General features: G+C 32.3%; 3 protein-coding genes across 3 annotated transcripts; 1 reads left to right on the top strand and 2 right to left on the bottom strand.

The window, feature by feature from the left end:
• Window positions 1-1,028: 1,028 nt before the first annotated feature.
• Window positions 1,029-9,726, top strand: LOC139527286 (glutathione S-transferase 1-like). The gene is made up of 5 exons (XM_071322636.1): window positions 1,029-1,253; window positions 5,631-5,723; window positions 6,804-6,922; window positions 7,241-7,345; window positions 9,407-9,726. Exons 1-5 carry the CDS (start codon window positions 1,121-1,123, stop codon window positions 9,572-9,574), a joined length of 618 nt encoding a protein of 205 aa, XP_071178737.1. The 5' UTR covers window positions 1,029-1,120; the 3' UTR covers window positions 9,575-9,726.
• Window positions 9,727-10,349: 623 nt separating this feature from the next.
• On the bottom strand, window positions 10,350-12,667 carry LOC139527276 (beta-1,3-galactosyltransferase 5-like). Its single transcript, XM_071322623.1, has one exon. It carries the CDS (start codon window positions 12,647-12,649, stop codon window positions 11,519-11,521), a length of 1,131 nt encoding a protein of 376 aa, XP_071178724.1. The 5' UTR covers window positions 12,650-12,667; the 3' UTR covers window positions 10,350-11,518.
• A 4,858-nt stretch (window positions 12,668-17,525) lies between these two features.
• LOC139519251 (beta-1,3-galactosyltransferase 5-like) lies at window positions 17,526-18,705 on the bottom strand. Its single transcript, XM_071311204.1, has one exon. The coding sequence runs from the start codon at window positions 18,696-18,698 to the stop codon at window positions 17,553-17,555; it is 1,146 nt and encodes a 381-aa protein (XP_071167305.1). The 5' UTR covers window positions 18,699-18,705; the 3' UTR covers window positions 17,526-17,552.
• Between the last annotated feature and the right edge of the window lie 417 nt (window positions 18,706-19,122).

The raw sequence follows: 19,122 nt of genomic DNA, 5'->3' as shown, positions 1-19,122 counted from the left end.
GGCCAGTTTCATTTTGACATGACCCATTTCTTTCGTTCCATACACAGAGATACAATTATGGAGATGCTCATAATAACTAAATTTGCAATCTCCGTGTCAATATCTATCTTCCCGTACCTTTCTTTCCGTACAATGTGAACAATTTAACGAGAAATTAAACAATTTCGAGGCAAGGTTCACTCAATTCGTCATTTTGACATGCATTTTGACTTATTTCTCCGTTAATATAGAACGGTTGTAGAAAATATTGCATCTCACAATAGAAAATAGTTGTATATGTATATGTATTCTTCGATATCATAAAAAAAAAATAAAAACTAAGGAGAAACCTAGCTTTCTTCTGTCTATTTATGTTCCGTCATTGTGCCGGATGTTAGGTACCATCGAGTCCGAACAAATTTTGCCGGTGTGGTTTAGACACAGTGTACATATGTATCGTAATTATTTCTTTATAATTACATTAGATGTATGTTTCATTATAATATTTTATTCTGATTGGCTAACTGCACATCACGTGTTATTCCGTAAGCAGTTGTAATGCTCAATACAACTTTTCATTCATGATAACACGTGCTCCAACAATAAAGTGCACAGGTGAATTAAATAATAAAATATATAAAATTCGTGTTTTCGTGATCATAGCTACAAAATGTAATTATAAGTATTGAATGCTTCTTTTTGTAACTTTATAGGGTTGTAAAAGCGTTGACCGTGCGTACATTTTTAGAATGAAGCGCTTCCGCGCTTCATACAAAATGTACTTCGGTCAACGCTTTTACACCCCAATAAATTTACAAAAAGAAGCATTCAATTCTTAAATAAAATAAAACAGATATATAATTGCACGCGCTTAACTGCACGCGCTTCATATATACAAAAACGTACTTCGAATCGGTCAAAGCTTCTACTTCCAAATAAAATCATACCAAAAGCATTTGATTCTTTATATTATTAAGATTTTTGTTCGATATTATCTCTGAAAACTTTATCATGACCTATACTTATGCACACGATATTTATACCAGGTGAAAATGTGTAAACATTTTTAACATCTACGAAGTGCCACACATGTATGATAGATAAAACCGATAGTACATGTTTAAGCGACTGATTCGTCAAAATGGCAGTGTATAAACTAACCTACTTTAACCTACGGGCACGCGGGGAAGTGTCAAGACTGTTATTTGCTGCAGCTTGCAAGGAATATGAAGACTGCAGAATTACCTTTGAAGAATGGCCTTCAATTAAACCTAGTAAGATTTAAATTTGATTTTATAAATAGATTTTTCCTGTTCTTGTTTATTTGCGTAAACTGAAGTGTTCTTGCACTTAAAATATACTTTAAACTTCTTAATTGACATCTCATCTCTTTATTAAGAATTCATATATTAATTTATGGACTCTCCATTTGGCAAAGAAACGTATGTATACATAAATCGTTTACTTTGCACATATTTTTTTTAATAATAGTTGATTTACAATTTCATTTTATCATATTACACCTATGATTCTTATATATTTATGGTACAGATACTAAAAACAAAACATTATTTTACTGCTTATACACGCCTTTGTTGATTTCTATGATTGAAGTATATTTGTTGGGTATTGTCTCGGGTGTACGGAAGCTGGTTTAATAGTGTCAGGTTGAAGTTTTATTTGTAAGTCGTTACAACGACTTAGATGACTTGTCATAATGACTTAGCTAAGTTGTTATAACGACTTAGCTAAGTTGTTATAACGACTTAGCATATTTATCTTGTTATATCAACTTAGCTAACTTGTTTTAACGACTCAGCTTTATATTTGTTTAAACAACTTAGCTAACTCGTTTAAACATCTTAGCTAACTCGTTAAAACGGCTTAGATAACTTGTTTAAACAACTTAGCTAAGTTGTTATAACGACTTAACTAATGTAACTCGTTATAACAACTTAGCTAACTCGTTATAACAACTTAGCTAAGTGGTTTAAACAAGTTAGCTAAGTTGTTATAACAAGACGATTATGCTAAGTCGTTAAAACAACTTAGCTAAGTTGTTATAACAAGTTAGCTAAGTCGTTTTGAAAATAAAACTCCAACCTGACACTAACCAGCTTCCGTACGGGTGCTTCCTAATTAATTTTTTTTTTTGGTATAAAAGTTACGTGATCACGAGCTCGTTGAATATAATTGCACTCAAAATCAACAGTACGTACATTTGTTGTCAAGCCATCCAAATTCTGTCAAAAATGCTATACCTTATGGATTCGGTATTCGTGTTAAAAGAATTTGCTCATCAGAAGAAAATTACATAATAGGAAGAGAAGAAATAGAAACGCACTTAAGAAATGGGAATATAATCATTCGTCAACTGAAGATCAATTAAAGTAATATGAAACGATTGACTGGTGAAAAATAATGTTTATCCAATTCTTGAAACAAGCATGTATATATCATAATTTTAGTCTTCTGTGCACGAACTTATAATTTTTTACGCAGATATATCGTATAAACATCTTTTTTTCCCTCTCTGTCTGTTATGAGGTGAAACAATGGCAGCTACTTAATTGTTGTGTTTTGAAGCCGTAGTTCACCTTATAGTAAAGCATAGATATTGAGTACATGTACTTATAGATTATCGTTGACAATCTCAACGAGATTGATTTTCTCGCTGTTTTACCTATGACGACGTTGTCACTGTCAATTTCATTTCATGTCAATTTCATTAGCAACGCCACGTGCCTCCTTAGTTTCTAGCGGAAATTTTCCATCTCAAGCGAGTAGCATGATATGAAAAATTATCACAAAAAAGGATCTAAGGAAAAATGCACAAAATAGCGATAAAATCAGATAATTGTTTATTTAAATGACAGATCCATTCGTATTGCGATCAACGGATTTTTACGACAAGGGTCACGCTGATGTCACTTTGCATACGGAAAATATGTCGGCGAATTGCGTCCTGGAAGCAAGCAATAAAAAAAAGTAGACTTCTTCTAAATGTGGACAAATTAAACAATTTTTCTGCAGAAAAAAGTATATGTACACAAGTTTTATAATTCAACTATCCATTTAGTTCTAAAAAAACATATGCATCATTTTTTTTTAATTTGAGGTTTCATATGACTTTTAAAAAAGACGACATTTTAAACCGAGACGATCTTTTACAGTGCAAGCCAAAGGAAGAAAACAACAGAGTAACCTTGGTAGTTTCCAAAGCACTTCCAAATATACTTTCAAGCACTTTGATTACTGTTCTAGGGTTATGTCCCTTTACACATTGAAAAATTGCTGAATTTTTCGTTTCCGTTCTCTAATTTCAGTTTGTCTTAACTATTATACCGCAGTCCCACTAGGCCATGATCGCACTATGATTTGTTAAAAAAAAATTTTGATGATCGTGGTACGATCGTGTAGATCGCAGTAAGGTCGTATCACGGTCGTGGTGAGGTCTTCAAGATCGTGATGAGCGTGGCAAACTTTGAACATGTTCAAAACCATTATGGTGCGGTCGTGGCGAAATCAGGTCGTAGTAGAAGTGTAGTGAGAGCGCACTAAGATCGTAGTAAGATAGCAAAGGTCGCTGTACCATCGTAGTGAGAGCGTAGCGAAATCGCGATTCTATTCGGAAAGACTGCGCTACGATCTCACAGCGACGTTTAATATTACGACCTCACTACAACCATCACGTTCTCATCGCGACCCAACTACGCTTCCACTACGACTATACCACGCTCTTCGCGACTACGCTTCCACTACGACTATACCACGCTGTTCGCGACTACGCTTCCACTACGACTATACCACGCTGTTCACGACCATAGTACGATTCTAGGGCGCCCTTGTCGTTCTCATCACGCTCCTCTTACGACCTGACTACGTTCATACTACGATTATTGTCATTTTCACATAAGATATATTAAATCTCTCCAGGTTTTGTTTGTTTGCATGTAATTAGGACTACTTGACTTGTCCATTTTCTCTCACGGCTCAACCATGCTTCTCGTTTTTTAAATATAGATTAGACCGTTGGTTTTCCAGTTTGAATGGTTTTACACTAGTAATTTTTGGGGCCCTTTATAGCTTGCTGTTCGGTGTGAGCCAAGGCTCCGTGTTGAAGCCCGCACACTGGCCTATAATGGTTTACTTTAATAAATTGTTACTTGGATGGAGAGTTGTCTCATTGGCACTCATACCACATCTTCCTATGTCTATTGACACATCTGTGTCATCTCTGCTATCGTTCACTGAACTATCGTCATTTGAGCTTTATGGACCGGCAATAGGTTGTAACTTAGGTTGGATTGGTCGGTCTGACATCTCTGCTTGATCAGGCCTTGAAGTCATAAAACTTTCGAGTCAGTTTTTTTTGTACTCAAAAATCAACCAATCAAAATGCTGGATTTCATGTTTCGAGTATGATTTTTGTGCTTCGAGCACTGAGTCATTTTTTATCACTTCAACCCAAGGATTCGTTACTATCAGAGCTCCCTCTGCCTCTAATTCAACCCCTACCACCACGCCCACGTGTTCTAATCGATTTTGGTGGCATGACTGTATTGTTTCCGAGAAATCTACATATTAATCAGAAATAAAAGGAATGAAACTGTCTTGATGTGGAACACGATATTGACGTTATTGGTGAGAACGTACTGAGTAAGATCGCGGTATGAACGCAGTATAATCATGGTAAGAACGTGCTATAATCGCAGTAGAAGCGTGGTAAAATCGTGTTGCAATCGGATAACTCGTGGTATGGTCGTAGTGAGAACGTGATGAGCGTAGAAAGATCTTGATAAGCGTAGTGAGGTCGCAGAATAAGCGCGATGAGAACGTGGTATAATCGTAGCGGGATCGTTGTAAAAGCGTAATGAAGACGTAGTAGGATCGTGAAAGCAACGAAAATTTAAATTTGTATGCCGCTCATACCGCGACCTCACCACGATCTGAATTTATTTTAGATCGCGGTGAGCGTGGTGCGATCGTGGTCTAGTGGGACTGGGGCTTAATACCGCAGTCCCACTAGGCCACAATCGCACTACGATCTGTGAAATAAATGAATATTTTGACAATCGTAGTCGATCGAACGTGCAGATCGCAGTAAGGTCGTAGTACGGTCGTGATGAAGTCTTCATGATCGTGACTAGCGAGGCTATATTTGAACATGTTCAAAACAATAGTGCTTCGGTCTTGGCGAAATTAGGTCGTAGTAAAAGCGTAGTGAAAACGTGGTATTATCGTAGCGGGATCGTTGTAGAAGCGCAATGAAGACGTAGTAGCAACGTGATTAAAACAAAAATATTTTCATGACGCTGATATTTCGAGCTCACCACGATCTGAATTTATGATCTATGAACGCGATGAGCGTGGTGCGATCGTGTTCTAGTTGGACTGGGACTTTAATGTTATGAAATTTATGTATTAATGCTAATTACCACAAAGCTTAGTTTAAGTTCAAATTTTGGTAGCGTCACTTTTACAGTTCTTGAGTTATGTCCCTTTATAACTTTATATGTTAGCGGTGTCATCATCTGTGTCCCTATGGATACATTCCTCATTTGTTTGGGTTCGGATCAAAAATCTATATTACTACACATAGTTTATTATAAGTTTATTATAAAATGAATTCATTTTTTTTTTTATTTTAGCTACACCTTTGGGACAGGTCCCTGTTTTATCAGTAAACGGGAAGTTGATTCCCCAATCAAGAGCTATCGAGAGGTATCTCGCCAGAGAATTTGGTAATATAAATAACTAAACAAATAACGGGCTTATCCTAAAAATACCTTTATTGATTTGTAGGAAATTACATACAAAATATCATTTTATCATACAATTTATAGTGCAAAAAAAATGACAAAAAATCGCACGGTAAATCCTAAATGAGGATGGAATTTGGACTCTTTTCCCATTCCTAAGATGACTTATATTTATAGATAGATAGATATGTATATAGATAGTTATTCTCATACGACCATGCAAGTACAAAGGTTAGAGAGAAGTTAAAAACATGCATACAAAATATAAATAAATACATTCATAAATGAATAAAAACGTTAGATATTTATTAAACAAAAAATAAGAATACAAAACAAGTAAATAAACCTGTTTAAAGAAATAGTTTTTGTGTGTAATGTGTTGAAATTATGGTTGATAAGAAGGAGAAATTTTACTGTACATCTTATGAAATTGCAAAGCTGTCTGAGTGTCTTTGGATTTTTGGAGTTCAACAGTGTCTTGAATTTAAAACATTATACAAACACGTTGATATATTCATCTCTTAAATCGCTTGTTTAAGTTTTACGTATCTAGTGTCTTAACATTTGAAATATCAGCAGTTCAAAATTAATTACTGACTAATGATAATTTAACAAATATTTTGTTAGTATGCTGGACTTTGATTTAAATCCAGTCGCAAATTTTCAATGCATATCCCAGTCGAGATTAAAAAGAGGAAATGCCGGATAGGGTAGACATCTTGTTATTGCGATAATCCGCCATACACTTTCGAACAAACCTAATAACTTTTCTGTCTATAGTGTGTAGCACGATCTCTTCTTGTTTAAAACCTTGTGCAAGTTCAAACAACTTTCTGAGGGGGGGGGGGGGGGGGAGATGTGGTATGAGTGCCAATGAGTATGTTTACATTCCAACTCAGTGAAACTGTTTATAGCGTGTCTTAAACAATAGACAAAAAAAATAAAATGCAGATCTAATTTCTAAATTCTTTGAAAATAAACACATTATATATATATACAATTCAAAATATAATTTTAAAACTTATCATGTTGGGAATATTTTAAACTGCCGATTTATTTCAGGTTTATATGGAAAGACTAATATGGAAAATACTATGTGTGATATTATCATAGATACTATTCATTGTGATGTTAGACCAGAACTTCGAAAGTACATTTTTGAAAAGGATGAAGCTAAAAAGGTAAAAGCAGTTAATTGGGAAAAATTTAAAAAGACTATAATAGATATAGGAAGATGTGATGTGAGTGCCAATTAGACAACTCTCCATCCAAATAACAATTTATAAAAGTAAACCATTATAGGTATAAACATGTTCCCCCCTCCCTGAAATGACATCTTTCTATGTGTATCTTATAAAAGATAATATAAATTTGCTATTTTTTTATAGGTGAAATATGGAATGGAATTATATGAATATAGATAAATATGTGATTACAGTCTATATTTACAGTTATTAAATAACATGTTTTGAAATGAAGGAATGTTGAAAATATTTCAGGCCGACATCAGCAAACATTTAGTCGAAGAAGTATTACACAAATTTATGTTATTTATTGAGAAGACGTTAAAAGAAAATGGAGGAAATTATCTTGTTGGGAATGATGTAAGTAACAAATATTTTTGTTCTTCAAATATTTTTTTGTTAATTTTACTCAAACCAAACTAGCATTATGTAAAGTAAACTTGTTAATCTGTTATATTTCTTCATTGTTACAATGATTGCATATGATGTTGAATTAGTGGTTGCTTGTTGTTCACTGAATATCCAGCGAACAATATTTTTTGCATATTCTATTCGAGAAAAGAAGAATACATTGAAAATATGGATTTGAATATCAAAGCTATACTTATCTTATTGCACGTTAGGAAGACGAAATCAATTTGAACGTGAAGTTTTTTTTATTTTATTTTATTTTTGGTGTTTTAACGGCACTTTTAAGCACCACATTGTGCTATTTCGTGGCGGCCAGTTTTTATTGGTGGAGGTAGCCTGAGTGTCTGGAGAAAACCACCGACCTTTTATAGGAAAACTGACAATCCTAGTCAATTAAGATTGGAGTCGAGTGCACCCGCACGAGCGGGGTTCGAACTCACAACCTCAGTGTTGACTGGCTAGTGATTACAATAGTAAATACTTAAACCACTCGGCCACCGAGGTCCGGATGTGTTTTCTTTGTGAAATCTGGTTAAATATTAAAGGGGCACTAGCTGTCAAATTCATGGTCACCGATTTGACTCAAATTCTAGGGTATTGGATTAATAACAATGTAAAACATTTATCCAAATCATAGCAGTATAAAATAAGCAATTTACAAGGCATGGTGTCAAGAATATGTAGTTTCGTGTGTTTTTTAGTCTAGACGCCATCTAATTAATTATCGAGTTGTCTCCGAATACTTCCGATGACCATATAAGTGATATAAACATAAATAAAGATATAAATAGAAAAAAGCGAACTCGTGTAATTGGATTTTTCTATGTCTGTTTAATTTTATATCATAGATTAAAAATATATGTTAATCATCGTTTTTTTTCTGTATTAGAATGAGTTTTTGTGGATCGAATAAGTCAATTAAGGTAGATGGGGTGTCTAAATTATAATCCATAGAATCTTTTAATAATTTGCCAAAATGTAGTTCATATCCTGTTTGTTTAAAAACATTAATAAAAAGAATGGGTCACCGTACTTATTTTCACACTACAGGTTGTGCAAAATTGTCAAGATTTTGTATAGATTATGCATGGAAAACCCATTTTTCCACCATAAAACGCAAACCACACCATAGAATTTTGAGATAAAATATGAGAAGATAGCTCCAATATTATGCTTTCAGATAAGAAAAAGAAAAAATGGGGTCACCGGACTCGTTTTCTTGCTACATATAAAAATGTATAAATTCCTAACACATTCTATTGTAAAAGTAACACTATCTGAATTATCTGCCCTTGCATTTGAGTTGTCTCCCCTTATTTGACAAAGTTGGAAAAAAATGAATCAAACAAAAGAATTCTTATTTTTGTAAAATACAATCATAAATATGATCAAACATAGCATTTTCTATATTATAATGAAAATTCTCACACATGAATTACCTACTACTATAAAAATTTGCACATTTCATCAAAGATCTAGACCTTGTTTTCTAGTATTACAAAATCCAAGATGGAGGAAGACACCCTATCTACCTTAAATGATTTACCCTTGTTCCACTTTCAATGTTGACATTCTTTTCCTTTAAATAACTATACACACACAATTCAGGTGTTATCCATCACTAACTAAGGGGATACATTGAAGTTCACATGAATACGGATTTAATGAGGTCGAATTATTCACTTGCAAGTGAATAGTACAAAATCAATGTTTCTTCGCTTATTTTGACAAAATTAACCCATACTGGCGGCTAAAAGCGATTTATTATTTCACTGTTTCACTTTCATTTATGATTGAACAAAAAATATTATATTTTTGATATTTTATATATCTCGTAGCTAGTGCCCCTTTAAGAATATGTTTGTCAAAAAGACGCGTATATTTGACAAACTGAATAGAATGCGTTTATTATGAAAGAACTGTCATATATGCCTATATATTTTAATTGTTTATGTCATGAGCAGTCTATCGTTTGAATTAAGTTCTATGTATATCGGGTTTTTGTTTTAGCTAACTTGGGCAGATCTAGCTGTATTTGACTTCACACAAGAGGTTTTAGCCGTTTGGAAACACGAAAAACTTAATTTTCTAGAAGAATTCAACAAACATCACGAAGGAATCAAAGCTGTTCCGAAAATCAAGAAATGGTTGGAAACGAGACCAAAGACAGAACGGTGAATCCCGATTTTTTTCACTGACACGTTTATGTTTTGTGTTTAATTGTATGTCTTTGTTTACCAAGCGAACAAATAATGGCACCATTGTGCATTGATTTTGTCATCTGTCAAAAATCATTAAATCAAAATAAAATAAAAATATATCGATCACCACTGGCACTTTTCTCTGTATTTGTTTCTACAAAATCTTTGAAATTTTAAAGTTAATCAAATGTTCTTAGGTTAATTATTAGTACGTCAATACCCAATAACCAACTCAATCTTCAATGCAGAGTTATCGGTCCTTGCTCTCTCTCAAGGACCGATAACACCTTGCAATCATCCAATACACTAAATATAGTTGACCTATTGTTTGTAGATTCAAATAAAACAGACTTAGCCAAGAAAACTTAACATTGACAATTTACAATTGCATATCAATGAGGGATAATTCATGTAAACACAGAAGTGCTGACTACAGGACTGGTGATAACCTCGGAGAATAAAAACTCCATCAGCAGTGGCATCGACCCAGTGGTTGTAAATAAATTATTCATCGATACCAGCATTGAAATTATGTATTTGCGCCAGACGCGCGTTTCGTCTACAAAACTCATCAATGAAGCTCGATTAAAAAGGGTTAAAAAGCCAAATAAAGTACAAAGGTTAAGAGCATAATGCCATTTAGGACCAACGTTTCTTAAAAGTATTGCCAAATACAGCGAAGGTATTGTATTTCTTAGGTAGACGCGTTTTCAAAGGGTACTGAACCATGATTTAAATGACGTCATAACACATGATTTTTAATATTTATTGAATTATGTTTATAATTACACTTAAACGAAATACAAACAATTACATTAAGTGCGGTTATTATAACCTTAAATAACAATTATTAAACCTCTCAAAGGTTAACACAAATTGAACTTAAGTTGTTTAGCACCTGTATATAACTGCAGGCTCTGAAGAGCCTGTGTCGCTCACTCGGTCTATGTGCATGTTCAACAAAGGAAAAGACACTCTTCATCATTGTATATGAGAATAGAATTTATGACAAACACTTTTGTTGGTCTTTTAATGCTGATTATTCAATCTGTTTATTTTATTTTGCCTTAATTATTATTTAAGTGATTTAAAGTGTCTATGTATCTATTATGATTTTTATCATATAAGACAAAATAGCAAAACAAAAAGATAAAAATCGTAAATAAAGGACAATAACTCAAATAAGGAGTGACAGTCTTTGGACGATTTTCTCCATATTGACTTTTAAAATTGTAGGTCTTATCTTGTTTATTAGTGTTTCTTCATTTCAATTTCTATCTATCTATTATAGTTTTTTAAAGATGTAATACAAAAACACAAAAACTTTCTTGGTACAATTGTCATCAAATGACATTAACTCTAAAAAGAAGTCGACTGACGATTTCGACCATTCAGACTTATTTGTAGAACTTGTCTTGCTGATTATTTTTGCAACTGTCTTTTATAGTTTTTAAGAAAATTGAAAAAAAATAAATGTAAAATTATAGGACAATAAATCCTATAAGAAAACGTCTAACAGTTTTGACGTATATGATTGTATTTGACGTATATGAACAAGAGCTCAACATTCTGAACTTTTTCCCCCTGTTAGATTGTCCTAAATATGAAGGTCTTTCAAAATAAAAGACAAACCTTGCATTATATCCCGTATGTTCTTTTTTTAGCTATGTCTGCCATCTTGCTTAGCAGGCGGGGTCTGATGATTGTCATTAAGTTTGGTTAAATTTGTTCTTGGTTTCAGAGAACAAAATTTTTGTAACTGTAACCGAACGAGATACGACAAACGATGACGATTGTGGGCGACAGACGCCAAGTCATGAGAAAAGCTCACTTGGTCCTGTTGGCCAAGTGAGCTAATGATATATAGTATGTTCTTTGTTTACCGGAATGTTTGTTCATTATATTTGGCGACTGTTTTTTTTCAACATTTACCAGGAACATTGTTGTGTTTGATGTGTTCCCATATATCTTTTTGAAATATAGCGTTTGACAAAAAAGCCCGAACAAATAATTTACAATTCCAATTTTCACTCTCTACATATGCCGAATAACAATAAGGCTGATGCATTTCAATATTTGATATCCAGGGTAGAAATCCACCACCATAAACATCTTCTAACCACAGAAAAGGTACCTCCTTAGTTGTGTTATACATTTTTCTAATGACATCAATGGACATTATGGAGGAAAATCCATCACAGTATGGTGGAAACGTTGGATACCGGTACTCCGATAAAGATGTTCTCCATTTAGAGTTATTATGTCTCATGGGTTCGGTATCGGTAAGCATATAACATTCTAAAACATTCGTTAACAAATTTTCCTTAGTCTTTTGTCGAAGGTGTTGAATTAATAATGGAATATTGATAATAACGTCATCATCAACTTTAACTACAAAGTTTGCATTACTGCAAAAGTTGTTGACCCAAAACAAACTAAATACACGTTTATATGTTAGATTTCTGTAAGAATCTACAAAATTACCTTGCACAATATCCATATATTTCTCACTCTCGTCATTAATTCTCTGTTGGATTTCTGGTTTTGGGGTTTGTCCGAGGACAAAAACATATTCAATGTGTTCATTTTCATAATCCAAAATTGATCCATATGTTGAACGTATCTGTTGGCGTTCCAAAAACTTTCTTGCAGAACTATGTACAAAAACCAACAAGAAAACACCTTTTCCTTTACATTTCATGTCATTGTTCAATAATGCTCGATACTGATGTTTGTGTAGCAACGGATTTTCCAATTTGTCTTCTGATATGTTCCTGTAAAAGTATTCAAACTCTGTAGAAATATTCATTCCTTTATATATTGTTCTATTAGATATACCTTTTCCTTTAGTCAGTTCCTTGCGTACAAATCTTTTGGAATTTGGTATTTCTGTCGAAAATATCGGAATTCTAATTTGGCTGTCAAAGTCCGATGTTAAATCATTTGTTCCAACCAAAAGTTCAAAATTGTTAGTTTTATAAATACTTAAAATCAACCATGATACTGTACAGAAAATTATTAAGGTTAAACATTTCTTCCAAGTACCTTTCATGATGACATCAAATGTGTATTATGTAGTAGTGTTTGGGATCGTGGCAGGAAGTGTAACAGTTGTGCTGCAAATCAGATATTTGCTTAAATTTGATTTTTTTCGAAATGAATTATCTTTTCACTAGTAAATGTATTACACAATTAATCAATTTGTTCAGACTGACATATGGATATTTTGACGAGTCCTCATAATGTATCTACTTTCCCTTTGTAAAAGATAATTGTTTTTAATCCTACCAATTCAGTTGTTGGCTATGCAATATTTTTAAATGATCAAAGCTTAAATAAGAAATATATTAACGCAATTTTAAGTCAAATCCGTGAATATGAATTAGACATCTAGTGCCCCTTTAAAAGGCCACCAGCTGTCAAATGTATGTTCGTCGACGTGACCAACATTCTCATATTGTATTCATAATATACTATAATGTATATTCAAATTTTAAAAAAGTAAACAAGAAACAATTAGCACTGCAATAGTTTTGTATAATGTGTCAGCATTTCATAAGTATTTTAGACCAGACGCCATCTAATTGGCATTCGAGATGACTCGCGAAACTGCCGATGGTCATATAATAATAAAGACATATTTCTTAAACTCTGAATATATCAGAAATAACAATAGTATGCAATGAAATGCATGTATACATGAAACATAATAAAATTGTCAATATTTCACTGATTAGTTATGTTCAATTTTGAAACATTCATAATGATTTTATTGACATGCGCAGAATTGTACATTGCATTATTTTCTTTATTAGGCTACATATTTTATTGACAAAAATAAGAAAGAAATCGTATGGGTTACAATTAGGTTCATTGTCTATGGCCAACTTATAATCATAAAGGTATTCTTAAATGTAAAATATTAGAATAATACATTTTTGAAATCATGAAGTTCTACGGTAGCGTATTAGCACCACATATTTATTAGGTCTTTCTACTTTTTTGTGAAAAGACCTATTATACTTATTGTGACCATTTTTTTTTCTTCCACTATATTTCTAAATTTGTTTTGTGGTTTAGCAAGATGTCGATTAGATTTTTTGCTCATGATATCGAACATTTTTTGCCCTTTTAAGACTACATTGATTGCACTTTTAAGACTGACTCTGTTAAGTGGAAGACTTTTTATTATAACAGTTATCTCCCCAAACACTGTTTTCTTTCGTGGTGATATCTCCTCTGTAACCGTAAAAGAAAGCGACAAATTGATGTTATCAGATTTCTCGTTATATCCTCATGATGATTTGTCAAATTTTAACCGAATCAATTCGTACACTACACTTGACACTTATTTCCCCTTTTGACTTTGACATAAGTGATATGTCAATGCATCACATGAATGGTAAGAAAGGCAGGTATAAGTTACATGTATTTGAGCTCCTGTGTTCATAAAAATAAATTTTAGGTCAAAGGTCAATTTCAAAGGTCGAGTTCATGTTCTAAATTTTGACTTTTCAATCTTCCGATATCTCCTCCGTGAATGTATAAGAAAGCGACTTTATTGTACCAAATTTCTCGTTATATCTCAAGGGGGGTACTAGAGAATAGCATAGCATTTATCATGTTAGGGTTAAAATCAATATGCCAATATTAAGACCATCCTAATATTTGTTCTAAATTGCTATTTAAGACATCCGTGTATTATGCAAGGACTGTTACTAGAACAAGAAAGAGGTGTTTCATCAGCACACGATCAAGTAAGACTTATCAAATTACCAGCTATGTCATTTAGATAAATAAGAAATAGTAGGAGACCCAATATAGAGCCTTGCTTCTTTTTTCTATTTGAAATATAACTAATTAAGTGATTAAATACAGTTCTAAATACAATTCTTTCAAATACTTTGCCCACTGGTGATAATAATAAGATTGTACAATTGAAAATCAGTGATTTGTCTCCGGTTTTGAAAATATATGAATACTCCTAGTCAACACATTTTAAAGATTTTGTGAAAGTACAATGGTAATGTGCATTTTTTTTTCTTTTACATAAAACACAAATAAATAAACACCCATTTTCAGATCGAAATATCTTAAATACCGCAATCCAGAGATACCATGTAAATAAAAAATTTATGTATACTCTACTGAATATACCATATTGATAATTTTACATTCGTACTGGTTATGTAATAAGATCTGTGTCCATGAAAAAATAATCAGCAGGGGGGTGTATACAATAAAATGGTTAGTGGCTTGTATTATACAAAGAGAGAAAATTTATTTAATTTAAGTGTCATATACTTGCCTACAAAGTATTAAACAAATTATAAACTATACATTTAACAATAATAAAAATAAAAGAAATACCCAGCCTAGATAGGCATGTGAGACACTTAACCTATTGCAACTAAAATGTTCAATTACAAACACGTTTTGCAGGATCTCGATATTGACGACTTCACGTCTAAACCTCCGGATTGCACTTGTGCTAGTTCCCAATTCACATATAATCCTGCTTGCCACGTTATTACCGGTGACCTCAACATTTTTAATAAGACTTCTCTACGAAATGTGTTATCTAAAGGTCCAAAATATCGTGAGCCTAAATCCATCAATTGAAAATACAACTTTAATGTTTTGATGGATTCAGTCGAGGATTATGCCAGGCAATGGGCTAAGCGCGAGAAGGAAGACGTAGACACTCTTTCCGAATGGATTAAGGCAGTGAGGTCGTTGATACAAATCAGAATTAAGAAACTGGATTGGTCTATCAATGCCCATACTACGTCAATCTTAAAAAACATATCTTTAAATCTTTAATTTTATTTACTTATTTTGTTTCGGAGGATAAACTAGTGGGCTTTCCTAACTATTTTTAACAGAAATTCTTTGGTTCAATGTATGGACGACCTGTATACTAAAACATGTATATCAAAATAAAAAAAAACTCTACGTTGTCTTTTTTTAAAATTTTCACTGGACCTTTGCTATTCTTCATCCTCTGATTATAGATATAACAAGTCAATTGTACAGCAATGACCAATAGAGGGGTTACGGAGGACCTAAATGCCAAAATACACGTGAAAATTAAGAAATAGCCAATTTTGAATAATGAAATAGATATTTTGAATAATGGAATGGACTGCTGTGACCCTTCAACCCCTAATGAGAGATATACCTTATACCTCATTCAAAAGCTTATTAAGGAAGGAACAAAAGGTACATAGTAAATATGTGCTGCAACGCATATTAGAGAAGTATCGAAGGACTTAATTATCGAAATACGCGTGAACATTGAGAAATAGCATATTTCGATATTTAGGTCCTTCGGTACTCCTCTAATATTAAACAGTCCAACAAATCAATGGAGAAAGAATGTATAATAAACCTACAAAGTAATTGAAAAGGAAAAGTAGAAAAATAGTGTTCAAATCTAGTTCAATGTATTATATACTGTTTTTGTATTTTCATTGTCCACTAGATTGTGTATTCAAATGTTAGTTTTTGAAATAAGTAAATACTCTGAAATTGATGCCAAGAGCAAACAGTACATCTGATGCTGTTAGTTTTTTTTTTTTTAAGTATTTGTCCAACCGTCAACCTTGAGAGCTTTGATCAGTTATTGTCAGCATCATCAAAGTTCGTTTTGTAAGGTTGTAGAATCCTAATTGAAAATTTAACCATTTTTAATTAGAATTATTAAATGGCAACTGTTACGTTTGAACTGCCCAATGATTCAAAGGAGAAAATATGAAAACAGTTTGAAATAGTCTGATGCATTTGAATGTACATGACAAAATGGTAAAAAATTACAAAAGATTATTCAGACCTCATTACTTATAGTTCTGAATAAATTGAATTGAACATGAATTTTATTTTGTATAACCATTGTCAACTGGATATTACATCTACGTACACATATATGCAGCAGCTGTTTTTTGAAAATTATTGTTTACAGTTTATAATACAAATAGATTTCAAAGGAATATAAAGCTTTTTATACATCAAAGATATAGTACTTTAGAAGAAAGATGTACTGTTGATAGTTGATAATAGAACAGAGCAGAAAGTTATTACCAACAAACATGTGATAATCAAGCTCAACTTTACTTACAGTATGCGCCAAATTGTGTTTTTTTCCCCTGACCGATAAAGAAATTTAACGTTAACTTTATCTATTATATTTTCAAATGAAATATCTGAAAATATAAGTCTGATTGAATGACTTTTTGTCCGACATTTTGATGGTCAGACAGAAGTTTATTGTCTTTAACATTGAGATATATTCTTTCTCACAATATGAAGTATTGTATTTTTTCATAAAATCATATTCATAAGAAAAATAAACTGCATTTAATTTTCTTAATTATACGGCTATATTTCTTGTAAATGAGTATCGAAAATTTGTCTGTCCTCACACAATCTATGTATTTTTATGGAATAAGTAAATATAGTAGAATGTGTTTTATGTGTGATATATATGTAGTAGAGAATGCATTTCATTTTAATTTACAATGTACAAATAAAAGTCATGATAGTGATACACGTAAAAAGTATAATTGGAATAGACCTTCGATTTATACATTAGTACACTTACTTTTTGTTGAAAAAACTTATGAACTTTGTAATCTTGGAAAGTACTTACTATAGGCATTTAAGAGCAGAAACAATTTCTAAGACCTATTTATATTATATGTAGTCAGAAACTCACAGGCTATATAATTAATATGTGACTGATATTTCTGACGTTTATTGGGTCTTTCCACTTTTTGATGGCCAAGTTACAATCAATCAGTTTATGCCAAATCTAGTTGACAATGGGCCGGGGAGAAAAAAATAATTATTGTCCTATGGTTTGACGACTTAGTCAAATATTTTGTATCCGTTTATAACAACATTTATTATTTTTGTTAACCGAAATATTATTTTTCATACCATTTATTGACTTTGTTTTAACATTTACAAGATGTATTCATTTGCTTTGAAATTTGTTCCCATATATCTTTATGAAATATAATGTTCGACGAAGAAGACAGATAAAATAATTTACATGCGTTTCCATGTATATTCTCATTCGTCACATATATCCCATAACAAGTTGGCTGATGCATTTCGATGTTTGAAATCCAGGGTAGAAATCCACCACCATAAACATCTTCTAACCACAGAAAAGGTACCTCCTTAGTTGTGTCATACATTTTTATAATAACATCGATGGACATTATGGAGGGATTTCCATTACAGTATGGCGGATATGTTGGAAAAGGATACTCCAATAAAGATGTTCTCCATTTAGAGTTATTTTGTCTGAAGGGTTCGGTATCGATAAGCATATAACATTCTAAAACATTCGTTAACAAGTTGTCTTTTTTCTTTTGTTGAAGATGTTGAATTAATAATGGCAAATTGACAATAACGTCGTCGTCAACTTTTACTACAAATTTTGCATTACTGCAAAAGTTGTTGACCCAAAACAAACTAAAGACAAGTTTATATGTTAGATTTCTGTAGGAATCTACAAAATTACCTTGCACGATATCCATATATTTCTCACTTTCCTTATTTATTTTCTGTTGGATTTCTGGTTTTAGGGTTTGTCCGAGCACAAAAATATATTCAATGTGTTCATTTTCATAATCCGAAAATGATCCATATGTTGAACGTATCTGTTGGCGTTCCAAAATCTTGTTTGCAGAACTATGTACAAAAACCAACAAGAAAACACCTTTTCCTTTACATGTTATGGCATTGTTTAATAATGCACGATACTGATGTTTGTGTAGCAACGGATTTTCCAATTTCTCTTCTGATATGTTCCTGTAAAAGTTTTCAAATTCTGTAGAAATATTCATTCCTTTATATATTGTTCTATTAGATATACCTTTTCCTTTGGTCAATTCCTTGCGTACAAATCTTTTGGAATTTGGTATTTCTTTTGTCATTTTAAATAATGGAATTCTGCTTTGGATATTAACGTTCGATTTTAATTCATTTGTTCCAACCAGAAGATCAAAATTGATAGTTTTATAGATACTTGAATTCAACCATAATAATGTACAGAAAAATGCTACAGTTAAACATTTCCAAGTTTTGTTCATGATGAAATCAAATGAATAGCGTGTTGTAGTGTTTGATATCGTCGTAGGTCATGTAACATTTGTACCTTCAATCATTTGCTTAATGCGATATTTTCCAAATGAATGATTTTTCAATAGCAAATGTATGACAAAAAGAAACAATTTGTTTAGAATAAAATATTGATACTTTGATGAGTTCTAAAAATATATTCACTCACAAACAAACAAAAATCCATATGATACGTTTGTGTGTGACGTGGTACAGTTTATACACCAATTAATTCATTTAAAAAAGCGTTGTATCCTTATAATTTTTTAAAATTTTAGATAAGGAATTTATTTTTTTAACCACTCGTAATCTCTTTCACACGCAAATTGTATATTTGTGTCATTGAAAAGGACTGGCGCATGCATATATTTGTTGGTAAACGTATATTTTTTATAC

Source organism: Mytilus edulis, chromosome 1 (genome assembly GCF_963676685.1).
Source record: "Mytilus edulis chromosome 1, xbMytEdul2.2, whole genome shotgun sequence".
Taxonomy (NCBI): Eukaryota; Metazoa; Mollusca; class Bivalvia; order Mytilida; family Mytilidae; genus Mytilus; species Mytilus edulis.
Note: the sequence above shows the minus strand (reverse complement) of the source record. Positions and strands in the feature narration are given on the sequence as shown.

Excerpts from the sequence above, each read along its gene's own strand:
- LOC139527286 (XM_071322636.1), top strand. The coding sequence starts at position 1,121 with ATGGCAGTGTATAAACTAACCTACTTTAACCTACGGGCACGCGGGGAA. Across the intron at positions 1,254-5,630 it reads ATGGCCTTCAATTAAACCTA|CTACACCTTTGGGACAGGTC; the intron begins GTAAGATTTAAA and ends TTTTTATTTTAG. Across the intron at positions 7,346-9,406 it reads ATTATCTTGTTGGGAATGAT|CTAACTTGGGCAGATCTAGC; the intron begins GTAAGTAACAAA and ends TTTTTGTTTTAG.
- LOC139527276 (XM_071322623.1), bottom strand. The coding sequence starts at position 12,649 with ATGAAAGGTACTTGGAAGAAATGTTTAACCTTAATAATTTTCTGTACA.
- LOC139519251 (XM_071311204.1), bottom strand. The coding sequence starts at position 18,698 with ATGAACAAAACTTGGAAATGTTTAACTGTAGCATTTTTCTGTACATTA.